Source organism: Cherax quadricarinatus, unplaced genomic scaffold (assembly GCF_038502225.1).
Source record: "Cherax quadricarinatus isolate ZL_2023a unplaced genomic scaffold, ASM3850222v1 Contig2692, whole genome shotgun sequence".
Classification (NCBI taxonomy): domain Eukaryota; kingdom Metazoa; phylum Arthropoda; class Malacostraca; order Decapoda; family Parastacidae; genus Cherax; species Cherax quadricarinatus.
Window position 1 is genome coordinate 40,001 of NW_027197718.1, and position 13,882 is coordinate 53,882.

Consider the following 13,882-nt stretch of genomic DNA (forward strand, 5'->3'; position numbering starts at 1 on the left):
TTGTCAGTGTTAAGCGTAAGTTTATTGGCTGTCATCCAAGTCGATATTTTGATCAGCTCCTCGTTAACAATGGTGTTGAGGGTGGCAAGATTAGGGTGAGAGATGACATAAGTCGTGTCGTCAGCAAAGAGAATGGGTTTCAGGTGTTGGGATACGTTTGGAAGATCATTGATGTATATGAGGAAGAGCAGGGGACCAAGGACACTTCCCTGCGGAACTCCAGTATCAAGTGGCCGTGTTGTTGATGCTGTGTCTTTAATGGTAACATACTGATACCTATTAGTAAGGTAAGATTTGAAATAAGCAAGCGCATGGCCTCTTATACCGTAATGGTCAAGTTTGTGGAGTAGGATGTCGTGGCCTACTGTGTCAAAAGCTTTTCTTAGGTCAATAAAAATTCCTAGTGGATATTCCTTATTTTCCAATGCTGTGTAAAGCAGATCTAGCATTTTTATGATTGCATCATTAGTGCTTTTATTTTTCCTAAATCCAAATTGGCAGGGGTTGAGTATATTTTGTGCTGTTATAAATGAATATAGTCTCCTGTGCACGAGTTTCTCAAAGATTTTGGATAGCAATGGTAAGTTTGATATTGGCCTACAGTTGTTTAAGTCTGTTGGGTCACCACCTTTATGTATTGGTGTAACCCTTGCCATCTTGAGTAGTTTCGGGAAGGTGCTAGTTTCTAGTGACTTGTTAAAAAGTAATGAAATAGCACGCGAAAGGATATGGGCCGCTCGCTTGTACAGTAATGGTGGGACATTAGACAGATTCCCTGAGTTGTTTTTAAGTGACTTTATAATCTCGGTGACTTCCGAGGGCTCATTTGGTGCAAGATAGAAGGAATTTGGGAAATTCCCATCTAGGTAGTCCCCGGCATGAGCATTAGTATGTGGGATTTTATTGGCGAGATTAGATCCTATGGTTGAGAAGAAGTCGTTTATCTTGTTAGCTGTGTCAGTGGGATGTAGTGGTGTTTCATTAGGTTTAGTTAGGACAGTATTCTTGTTTTTTTTCAGTTTGTGGGTCCCTAGAATCTGAGTGTTTTCCAGGTCTTTTTTATATCTCCTCTAGTGTCTGTGAATCTACTGGAGTAGTATAGTTGTTTGGCTTTCTTTATTACTTTGGTGAGAACTGATGAATAGTGTTTAAGAATATCTTTGTGTATTAAGCCCTGTCTATATTGCTTTTCATATTGGTGTTTCTTGTCAATGGATTCCAGAATGGTGCTGGTTAGCCATGGGCAACCAAGCCGTTTGTTTGTGATCTATTTCGTTTTTATAGGACAATGTTTGTTGTATAGTCTAAGTAATTTGTTAAGAAAAATGTCTGTCCAGTCATCAGTACCATTGGCCTTGGAGAATTCTGTAGGCCAGTCAACAATCTCTAGGTCAGTTGTGAACTTCCTTATTGAGGCCTCGTCATGGAGTCTAAATGAGACTTTGTTGTATTCAAGTGGTGATTTATTAATGTTTGTCAGGAGGAAGGTAGGGTAGTGGTCTGTAGTGCTATCTGTGATTATCCCTGATTTAAGGGGGGCTAGTATATTGGTCCATATGTGGTCTATTATGGTTGCACTTGTCTCAGTGAGCCTGGTTGGTTTAGTTATTGTTGGTATGAGAAGTGTGTTGTTCATATTGTTGATGAAATCAGTTACAGGCTGATCATCTAGTAAGCCAAGGTTGATGTTGAAGTCTCCAGCTAAGAGAAGGTGGTGCTTATTCATTTGTCTGTTTGTTATTAGTGACTTTAATTTCTCACTGAAATTTGGGATGTTTGTGTGAGGTATCCGGTAAATGGCACCGATTGTTATAGGTGTCTTAAGGTTTTTTACAGTAAAATTAGCAAAAATGTATTCCCCATATTCATCACTAAAGCAAGTGGTGCTAATACAAGATAATTGGTTAGAGTAATAGATTGCAATACCACCCCCAACTTGGTTTGGTCTGCAGTTGTGAATTGCTGTGTATCCTGGTAGAGGGTAGATATCTATTGTGTCCTGCTTAAGCCAGGTCTCAGTAAGAATAATGCAGGAGAAGGGTGTCTTTAGTGATTCAAGGAGTGCCAGGAGGTCATCATAGTGTTTGCTTAAGGACCTGATGTTGTAGTTAAGTACTGATAGGCTTTTAGCATTGTTTAGGATAGTGCTGGCTTGTGATGCTGTGTAATAAAGGCAGTTACTTTCCAATAGGTTTTGATTGGGTGTCAGATTATGGAGGTTTAGATCAGGGTCAACGTGATCAATCATCTTCTAGGTTTAAATTATGGTTATTTATATCCTGAGTTATGTGTTGAGTTCTAGTACTGATATCTGTAGTGGTGGGAAGCTTGGATAAGTATATAGCTAGAGTATTTTGGTCATATAGAGTATAGTCACTACTACACATAATGAAGTTGATGTTGTCTATGTGTTGTGCTGGAATGAACTAAAGTACAACTAGGTATAAACTAGTAATATAAAAATACAAATTTAAAATAGAACAAGACTCTCACTTGTAATTGCACTAAGGTCTAATATAATGACTTTTGTGGAGTCTGTTTTGAGCTAAAATGAGCTATAGTACAACTAGATTTAATCTAATAATATAAAAATACAAATTAAAAATAGTACCAGTCTCTCACTAGTAATTGCAATATGGTCTAATATAATGAATTTGGTATTGACTATAGTACAACTGAGTTTAATCTAATAATATAAAAAAGGCACAAGACTCTCAATTATAATTGCACTAAGGTGTTATATAAGTAGTTTACAAGAATTAGAGTATAACTAGATTTAAATTGACAAGATAAAATATACAAGTTAAGGTAGCAAAAGAATAAAAAAAGTAGAAAAAAAAAAAAAAGATATGAGGTAGTTGGTACTAGTTAGCAAAAGATAGTTAAGGGCCTTGAACAATAATATAATTGAAATATACACTAATTGCACACACAATATAGTCACTAAGATATGAAAACAATCTTAGAGTAGGAATTATAATATAAACTTATAATATAAAAATACAAATTGAAATGGTACTTGCAATTGCACTAGAGTCTGGTATAGGTTGTTGAGAAGATCAAGAGTATAACTAGATTTAAATTGACAAAATAAAATTCACAATTAAAGTACCAGAAGAATAATAGTAAAAAATAACAATGGTAATGTCTTGGTTATAATATGATAGTAAGATGGTAGACAGGTACACAGGTACAAAGGATAATATAAAGGATGGAGTTGAATATACAAACTTGAATATACAAACTTGAAAATTTGGCAACAAAATGTTATGGGAAGTATAAAATAATGTTTAATGTACAAAAGTAAAATTGACTGGTAGTAAATATGGTGTTTAATAAAATTTTAGTAAGTAATAATGATTACAAAAAAGTGAAAAAGTAATGTTTATTTCATTCAATATTGCACTGGTAGTTATACTAGAGGTTATATGGCAGTACAAGGTAATTAAGAGTACTCTAAGATAATAAATGTGGTATTAAAACAGGTAAAGGTAATTAGACAAGTAATGGTTATTAAATGTCAAAAATGTTAAGAGTAAATTGAAATTATAGTAAAAATGATAATTATTAATTTTAGTAAGTAATATCAATTGATAGTATTTAAAAAAAATATGAGGTAGTAATATGGACAGAGAAAGTATCAATTCAGCTAATGTTTAAGCAAACAATAGTAAATAAGAAAATTACATAAGGTGACTTATGCTTACTAGTAAAATCACAAAATGAGGTAGTTGATTATTTAATTACTAAGAGATTGTACAATGAAATTTGAACAATAATGGAGCAAAACATACACTACACTACGTAGGCTTTTAAGTTGGACATTGTTTAGTTATTCTCTGTAAGATTAGTATCCCTGAGAAATCGTGATAGATCATTCTCGTTCGTGATTGTGTACAGTTGACCTACATTTGTTTTCCTAACAAGAATTTTCCCATCCCATGTGAAGCATTGGTGTATTGTGTCGTTATTCTCCCGCTTAAGTTTTCTGACTCTATACAGGAGGTTCTGACGTTTTTTGGTAAGACACTCGTTTATGTATACCTCTTTCTTTACTTTAATAGATGCAATAATTAAGTCTTTTTTCCTGTCATGTGAGTGGAATCTAAGCATAACACTTTTTCTACCATGGGATCCTAGTAACCTGGCTTCTTTTATTTCAGACTTTGGTACAATAACACTTGTTTGGTCCTTTATGATCTGCAGAGTAATTTCTTTACTGTTTGTTTGGTTCATATCACTGGGAAAAAGTGGACTGTTAACTAATACTGCGTCCGATAGTTTATCTTGTTCAGTTTTATCTTCTTGGAGAGCAAAGTAGTCACTGAACTGGTTATCCAAGTTGTTCTTCCATTCTTTTACTGCTTCTTCAACCTTTGTATTAAGAGATATTATTTGTTGGGTATGGCTATCTATGACTGTTTGGATGGTCTTGTCACAGTTAGTCATTCCTGGTGTTGATAACTTTTGTTCAAGACTGAGGATTTTGTTCTCGAGTTGTGTCATCCTGGTGTCTTGTTTTGTTAGCGTCTCTCGAAGATTCATATTTTCAATAACTAAGTTGGAGATGCATGTCTTTAGGGTATCTGGATCGTTGGTCATACCTGAGAGACTACTTGGTAGGTTGAATCCGGGGAAGAGAGGGGAGGATGGGCTGGTGGCAGCCATATTTGTTGTTATTGTTGTGGTGTCGCCTTGAGCGGTGGTGAGTGGGGTGGTTGCTGGGCCGGCGTCCTCCTGACTACACTTGTTGAATAGTTGATTTTTCGGTGTTTTCTTGCTGGCCTTGCCCAAAATGCTCTGCATATTCAAGGGCTTTCTGCATGCACCTGAATATCTTTCACCTCTATACAAACATTGTATCATGCTGAAATAATCTCAATATATTAAAAGAACAAAACAATGAACTATACAGTATAGTAATAAAATAAGTACAGTGGACCCCCGCTTAACGATCACCTCCCAATGCGACCAATTATGTAAGTGTATTTATGTAAGTGCGTTTGTACGTGTATGTTTGGGGGTCTGAAATGGACTAATCTACTTCACAATATTCCTTATGGGAACAAATTCGGTCAGTACTGGCACCTGAACATACTTCTGGAATGAAAAAATATCGATAACCGGGGGTCCACTGTATATAGGGAGGTGCAACCTTTAGTGTTAACCATGATGTGGTGATTAGGCAATGATGGGGTTACCAAAAAGTATAATTAAGAGGGTGAGTTGGGGTGATTTGGTCATTTAGACTGTTGATCAGATTAGGATAACTAAAAGTATATATGAATTTGAGATGAAAGAAAGGAGGGGTAGGTGTCATCCAAGGAAGTGTTGGAGGGAGGGGGATGAAGGTTGTTTTGAATGCTATGTGCTTTGACATTGACATTGAAAAGGCTTGTGTGTGAGTACATTAGAGTGTGGGGTACAAGTGATTTTTATAACCTGATATGCTGCTGGAATGTAAGCAAAGTAGTATTTATTAAGGGATTCAGAAAAGCCAGTTAGCAAGACTTGAGTCTTAAATGTGGGAAGTACTATGCCTGCCCTCTGAAGGTGGCCTGGTGGCTAAAACTCTTGCTTTACACAGTGAGGGTCCAGATTCGATACCCATCGAGGGTTGAAACATTGGGCATGTTTCCTTACACCGGTTATCTGTGTTCACCCATCAGTATAAAATGCGTACTTGGGTGTTAATCGACTGGTGTGGGTCACATCCTGGGACAAATTTGACCCGATTTGCCTGACATGCTCATCATAACAAGGGGCTTTCTATATAGTAGTATGTCATTGATGTCAACTAGGCCTGTATATCTTGTACATTTTTTTTTTTTTCCAACAAGTCGGCCGTCTCCCACCGAGGCAGGGTGACCCAAAAAGAAAGAAAATCCCCAAAAAGAAAATACTTTCATCATCATTCAACACTTTCACCTCACTCACACATAATCACTGTTTTTGCAGAGGTGCTCAGAACACAACAGTTTAGAAGCATATACGTATAAAGATACACAACATATCCCTCCAAACTGCTAATATCCCAAAACCCCTCCTTTAGAGTGCAGGCATTGTACTTCCCTGTACATGTACTTATAAAAATACGTATATCTATTTCTACAACTGTGATGTCAGAACACTTATGGAAAGCCAGTGGTTGGATGAATGTTGAATATGCTTCCTTTATTTTTTAGTCATCCTACCTTTTTTGGACTATCTTATGTAAAGTACACATTTTACTGTGCATGATAATTGTATTTGTGTGGGCCTGTATCTAAATAAACTTATTTGCGTTGGTGGGAGAAAGCTAATGTTGAAAAAATGTTAATCCTTGCATTTCTATACCATTTTCTTGCACAGGTCCTATTAAGAACCCTGGTGACAGGGCAGGCAAATGGGGAGACTACCGCAACTGTGATTCCCCAAAATGGTTGTTGCAACACATGCTGCAACATATTGTCGCCAACCATCCGGTAGCTATTAATTTTTTTTCTACTGTTCAACATCTGATCACTACTAACGGAATTGTTAAATTGGCTTCTCTGTTGTAGTCAAACTTTAATCTTTCAGCATGAATTAAAAATAGTATAAAAAATATCAGGTAAGAAAAATGACAAAAAAAGCCATAGATTTCATTCTCAAAATACTTCAGCCCAGTAGTTAATTTAGTAAATCAGAATTTATTTTTCAGTTTCTAATAGGTCTTGTATGATAAAATTTTAAGTTGGTGTATTAATAATGAAATTGAATTATTCTGTAGTATATGCATATAATATAGGATTTAGACTAATGGTAAGCTAAATTTCAGTTATCAAATTGACACAAGGAACATAATTGAAATTATAAAGTTAATTTCTTTGTATTTTACTATGGTATGCAAGACCATAGTAGAACTTTTATGAATATAAACTTGTGTAGGAAGCCTAGATAAAAACTGTTTCTATATTATTCATCTAGATTTGTACTATTGCTATGATACTCATTGGTAACAGTGGAGCAGAGCTAAAACTTGTGATCAGTGATTAAATAAAATCATACCTTTTTTAAAGCTTCTAGTGGTTGGAGCACTGATGTAAATTATTCCAGTCATCTACCTTTCTGTTTGTGAAAGAAATGGCTCATCCTTGGTTCCCTCAAGGGCAGTGCCTTTGTTGGTGAGAGGCTCTTGTTCCAAGGAACTAAATTTCTTTCCCTTGGATTGAACCTGAATGGCTCCCATTCCCTAGGTAATACTTGACCCCTATGGGGTTTAGTGATTCCCCCTTATTAAAATGAAGTTCTTAGTATGTAATTATAGCCTCTTTCTGTTTCAATTGGTGTTAGGATAACTTAACTGTCAATTCCTCTTTGATACCTACACTGTGTTGTCAGGATATCGATTATGTGCTTTGTACGGGTGACTTGGTTCCTCATCACATATGGAAGATCAGTCGCCAGGACAATGTTGCTGTTATGCGCCAGATGACTAACATCTTGAAGGGCTTCTTCCCAAACATCCCAATCTATGCTGCTATTGGTAACCATGAGAGTTTCCCTCGGGACAGGTGAGTACTGTGGCAGTCAAACTGTGAATGTAATGAGGAGAGCATTTAAGGGGGGTTGTCTTGATGCTGATTAGGGACTCTTGATATGAGGAATTTGAGCTTCCCTCTCCTTCCTCTGGTCAAACCTGATCATCCCTTTTCCTTCCTTCCATTACCCAGGCTTCTTCATGAATAAGTTATTTGACAGAGAGGTTTTAGTTCTTGGTTCACTTCTTATTAAGGATTACATTTGGGAAGAAGGTAATAAGCAATAAAATTGTACTGTAAACCCCAGTAATCGTGAGAGTCTCTCCACACCCAGGACAAGAATGTGAAATTCTGTCTAGTCCTGGAAAATGAACTAAGATAACCTGCTATTTCAGTCTTTCTCTATCAGATTTCTACTTTGGTGACATATGAATCGATCAATCAATTGAGTTTATTCTCTATAAGGATTACAATGCGGAGTTTACAGATTTTGGTTGTGTGGTTTACATGTAATAAAATATTAATTACAGAGGGGGCCACTAGGACACCTAGCATGGCTAGGCATTTCGGGCAAACTTAGATTAATTCTTAACTCTAAATTATTACAAATTATGGAATAAGTTGACTAAATGCTAAGTGACTAAATACTAGTTTGTGAGTTTAGCAATGTGAATGCTTTTGTTTTGGCACAATACATAGTTTCTATATCGCAGAGTCACTTATTTGCACAGAACTGCTTAATGCCTCAAATGATGTAGTGGAAGTTTTAGCAGTAAAGATAGAGAACCAGAACCTAGACGTTGTGGTAGTCTACAAGCTTCCGGATGCAACGTCCCAGCAATTCCAGGAACAGCTGTTAAAAATTGACCACTGTCTGGAAAATCTTCCAGCTCCTGCTCCCAACATCTTGCTCCTGGGGGATTTCAACTTGAGGCACCTAAAATGGAGGAATATAGCAAATAATGTTATTGCAGTGATAACACCAGAAGGCAGCTCTGACGAGAACTCACACACACGTGAGCTTTTATATCTCTGCACAAAATTCAACTTAAACCAGCAAATAATAGAGCCTACTAGGCTGGAGAATACACAAGACCTTGTCTTCACTAACAATGATGATCTGATATGAAATGTCACCATATCAAAAACAATATGCTCAGATCACAACATAATTGAGGTTCAGACATGTATGCGCGGAGCCCCAGACCGACAAATTGAGATTAGTCACGAGGGAGGCTTCACCAAATTCAACTTCAATAACAAGAACATAGTGGGACCAAGTAAACCAAGTCCTAAACGATATAAGCTGGGAAGTTAGACTAAGCAACACAGACCCCAACTTATGCCTAGAACAGATTAACTTGGTAGCACTTGATGTATGCTCAAGGCTTATTCCTTTAAGAAAAAGGAGGAGTAGATGTAAAATAGAGACAGGCGCTCCGTTTACAGGCGACGGAAAAGAAAACAGAGCAGCTAAAAGAGGCCAATGTATCTGAAATGCGTAGGGAGTCACTGGTCAGAGAAATAACAAACATCGAACTTAAGCTAAAGGAATCTTATAGGAGTCAGGAATCGCGGGAAGAACTAAAAGCCATAAATGAAATGGAAAGAAACCCAAAGTATTTCTTTTCTTATGCCAAGTCAAAGTCAAGAACAACATCCAGTATTGGGCCCCTACTTAAACAAGATGGGTCCTACACAGATGACAGCAAGGAAATGAATGAGCTACTCAAGTCTCAATATGACTCAGTTTTTAGCAAACCGCTAACCAGACTGAGAGTCAAAGATCAAAATTAATTTTTTATGAGAGATCCACAGAATTTGGTTAACACAAGCCTATCTGATGTTATCCTGACGCCAAATGACTTCGAACAGGCGATAAATGACATGCCCATGCACTCTGCCCCAGGGCCAGACTCGTGGAACTCTGTGCTCATCAATAACTGCAAGAAGCCCCTATCACGAGCTTTTACCATCCTATGGAGAGGGAGCATAGACACGGGGGTCGTCCCACAGTTACTAAAAACAGCAGACATAGCCCCACTCCACAAAGGGGGCAGTAAAGCAATAGCAAAGAATACAGACCGATAGGACTAACATCCCACATCATAAAAATCTTTGAAAGTGTCCTAAGAAGCAAGATTGCCACTCATCTAGATAACCATCAATTACACAACCCAGGGCAACATGGATTTAGAGCAGGTCGCTCCTGTCTGTCTCAACTACTGGATCACTACGACAAGGTCCTAGATGCACTAGAAGACAAATACATTACAGATGTAATATATACAAACTTTGCAAAAGCCTTCGACAAGTGTGACCATGGCGTAATAGCGCAGAAAATGCGTGCTAAAGGAATAACAGGAAAAGTTGGTAGATGGATCTATAATTTCCTCACAAACAGAACAGAGTAGTAGTCAACAGAGTAAAGTCTGAGGTGGCTACGGTGAAAAGCTCTGTTACACAAGGCACAGTACTCGCTCCCATCTTGTTTCTCATCCTCATATCTGACATAGACAAGGATGTCAGCCACAGAACCGTGTCTTCCTTTGCAGATAACACCCGAATCCGCATGACAGTGTCTTCCATTGCAGACACTGCAAGGCTCCAGGCGGACATCAACCAAATCTTTCAGTGGGCTGCAGAAAACAATATGAAGTTCAACGATGAGAAATTTCAATTACTCAGATATGGTAAACATGAGGAAATTAAAACTTCTTCAGAGTACAAAACAAATTCCGGCCACAAAATAGAGCGAAAAACCAACGTCAAAGACCTGGGAGTGATCATGTCAGAGGATCTCGCCTTCAAGGACCATAACATTGTATCAATTGTATCTGCTAGAAAAATGACAGGATTGATAATGAGAACCTTCAAAACTAGGGATGCCAAGCCCATGATGACACTCTTCAGGTCGCTTGTTCTGTCTAGGCTGGAATATTGCTGCACACTAACAGCACCTTTCAAGGAAGGTGAAATTGCTGACCTAGAAAATGTACAGAGAACCTTCACGGCGCGCATAACAGAGATAAAACACCTCAATTACTGGGAGCACTTGAAGTTTCCTGAACCTGTACTCCCTGGAATGTAGGCGGGAGAGATACATGATTATATACACCTGGAAAATCCTAGAGGGACTAGTACCGAACTTGCACGTGAAAATCACTCGCAACGTAAGCAAAAAGACTCGGCAGATGATGCAACATCCCCCCAATGAAAAGCAGGGGTGTCACTAGCACGTTAAGAGACAATACAATAAGTGTCAGGGGCCCGAGACTGTTCAACTGCCTCCCAGCATACATAAGGGGGATTACCAATAGACGCCTGGCTGTCTTCAAGCAGGCACTGGACAAGCACCAAAAGTCGGTACCTGACCAGCCGGGTTGTGGCTCGTACGTCGGATTGCGTGCAGCCAGCAATAACAGCCTGGTTGATCAGGCTATGATCCACCATGAGGCCTGGTCATAGACCAGGCTGCGGGGGTGTTGACCCCCGGAACTCTCTCCAGGCAAACTCCAGGTATATTGGAGCATCACAGGCAAACTTATGACTAGTTTGGATTCATTATTTTAAGATTAAGATCGTATTTCTGTGTTCATAGTCAAATGGGTGAGTGAGTGTAAGTGTGAACCACCAGGTGGTTTTTATGTAGTTAGTTGACGGGGTGTATCAGGGAGATGAGATGTTTTCTAAAGGTAGTTTTGAAGGTGATGAATGTGTCTGCAGTTCTAGAGTTTTCAGGTGGGGTGTTCCAGATTTTAGGGCCTTTGACATGCATTTAATTTTTGTAAAGGTTTAGTCGGACACGGGGAATGTCAGAGATGTTTGTTTCTGGTGTTATGCCTGTGGGTTCTGTCACAACTATCAAGAAAGTGTTTTAGGTCAAGGCTAATATTGGAATTTAAGGTCCTGTAGATGTAGATTGCACAGTAGTAAGTGTGGACGTTCTGAACAGGGAGTAAGTTTAGATCTATGAAGAGTGGGGGGGGGGTGTTGCCAGGGATGGGATTTAGTGATTATTCTTACTGCAGCTTTTTGTTGGGTTATTATTGGCTTTAGGTGTGTTGCTGCAGTTGATCCCCAAGCACAAATAGCATAGGTGAGCCAAACCATACCCCCGGCCGGGATTGAACCTGCGGTCATAGTCTCAAAACTTCAGCCCGTCGCGTTAGCCACTAGAGGTGAGGTATGGATAAATGAGTGAATGGTATAGTGTGAGAAGGGCATTTTGCGGCATGTAGTATCGTATCTTGGAGAGGATCCCAACCGTTTTGGATACTTTTTTTATGTGTTGGATATGGGTGTTGAAATTCAGGTTGTCGAGATATAGGCCTAGGAATTTGCCCTCATTATGTCTGGCAATTAGTGTTGTCAATCTTAATGTTAAGCTGCGCAACACCTGCTCTGCTACCACACATAATATAGTAGGTTTTGTCAGTGTTAAGTGTAAGTTTATTGGCTGTCATCCAAGTTGATATTTTGAGCAGCTCCTTGTTAACAATGGTGGGGAGGGTGGCAAGCTTAGGGTGAGAGATGACATAAGTCATGTCATCAGCAAAGAGAATGGGTTTCAGGTGTTGTGATACGTTTGGAAGATCATTGATGTAAATGAGGAAGAGCAGGGGACCAAGGACACTTCCCTGCGGAACTCCAGTATAAAGTGGCCATGTTGATGATGCTGTGTCTTTAATGGTGACATATTGATTCCTATTAGCAAGGTAGGATTTGAAATATGCAAGTGCATGGCCTCTTATGCCATAATGGTCAAGTTTGTGAAGTAGGATGCCGTGGTCTACTGTGTCGAAAGCTTTTCTTAGGTCAATAAAAGTTCCTAGCGGATATGGATCAATGAAAGACGTATGTATTGTAGAACAAGCTTATATTGGTATAGTATTTTGGTTTGACTTTACCAACTTAACACCAATGTAATGGTCTCAACTCTCGATGAAAGTTGACTCCACCAAGTGTCTTTTTTTTTTTTTTCCACTATCAGCAACGGTTCATTTAGATTCCAATTCCTGGGCCAAATGATCCATGGGAAGTAGTTGGCCTTGCTTATATGTGTGTGTACATCTCTCTTCTAGCCACCTGCTTGCAGGTACTGACTTCCTCTGTGTGACTTGTGGCATGTTACTGATTATGGAACACATTTTAACTGTTGAACATGTAATACCCCTTAGAAGTTCCTTGATGCTGTGAGGGGTTTTGATCCAGAGAAATACTTTTTACCTTCACTGGATCAAATCCAATTGCCCCCTATTACCCAAGCACTGTATGTTCATATGAGTTTAGTATTTTCCCCCAAGGTATGTTAGGACTGGGGGCAGTGGTGTCAAAATACACCTGTAGATTCTATTTCACATTGGCCTTCAGATGTGTCATGATTGTGACCAGATCTACCTGGAGTTCATTACCTTTGTAACTTGTTCAGTTATCAAAACTTTATGGTCCAGACCCTGGACCCTTTAGGTATCTCTGTAATCTTTTGACTACCGCCCACAGGGTGGGTATGAGGCACATAATAGATATTAAACTAAAGAAACTCTTTAGATGCATGATAGAACTGATGCATTATCAGAGGCGTATGTCTTCAAGGAGGAAGTAGATTACAGTCTTGGGCTGTCAGTTAGTGATTTGAAAACAGCTCCCAAAAATTCCAAGGAGGAAGTAGATTACAGTCTTGGGCTGTCAGTTAGTGATTTGAAAACAGCTCCCAAAAATTCCCTCAGCCCTTCAAATAAAACTGTAATAATAAAAGCTCTTCTTCAAAAAGTCTCCTGCGGCTGGCTGTTAAAGCCTGGCTAATCGAGCCCTGGTCCACCACAAGGCCTGGTCATGGACCAGGCTGCAAGGGTGTTGACCCACAGAACACCCTCCAGGTATACTCAAGTACTCCTCCATCCCCTTCCAACCAGAAAGCACTGCCCATGCTTTTCACAAATATAATATAGATGAGGTTGTACAAGTGATGGTTGTTTTGGGAACATTCTGAAAATAAGTTGCAAAAGTTGGAGGAATTTGGGAAGGTGTGAAAGACAAGTAAATTAAATGTATGAAAGATCAAGGTGATGAGTAACAAATACTAGGTGATGAAAGATTGGATGTTGCCCAAAATCCTGTGTATCCTATGATTATTGGGCTTTTATTATTGTATACAGCCTCGCCTCGCTTAGTGACGTACTTGTTAATCCTTAAACTGAACATCAAAATGGTATACAATACCGACAGGTTGTTAGGTATGCAGTGTCTGACAGGATGAACATCAAAATGGTATACAATACCTGTCTGTATTGTATACCATTTTGATGTTCAGTTTAAGGATTAACAAGTACGTCACTAAGCGAGGCGAGGCTGTATACAATAATAAAAGCCCAATAATC

The 13,882-nt window shown here is 38.7% G+C and overlaps 1 protein-coding gene across 1 annotated transcript in view; it reads left to right on the plus strand.

Moving 5' to 3' along the window:
• Positions 1-7,535, plus strand: part of LOC128705827 (sphingomyelin phosphodiesterase-like) — a gene marked incomplete at its 3' end in the record, with an annotated part of 36,089 nt that extends 28,554 nt beyond the window's left edge. The window contains 2 exon segments of the mRNA XM_070081425.1: positions 6,352-6,464; positions 7,363-7,535. Coding sequence (XP_069937526.1) covers positions 6,352-6,464; positions 7,363-7,535 — 286 coding nt within the window.
• Positions 7,536-13,882: the final 6,347 nt, after the last annotated feature.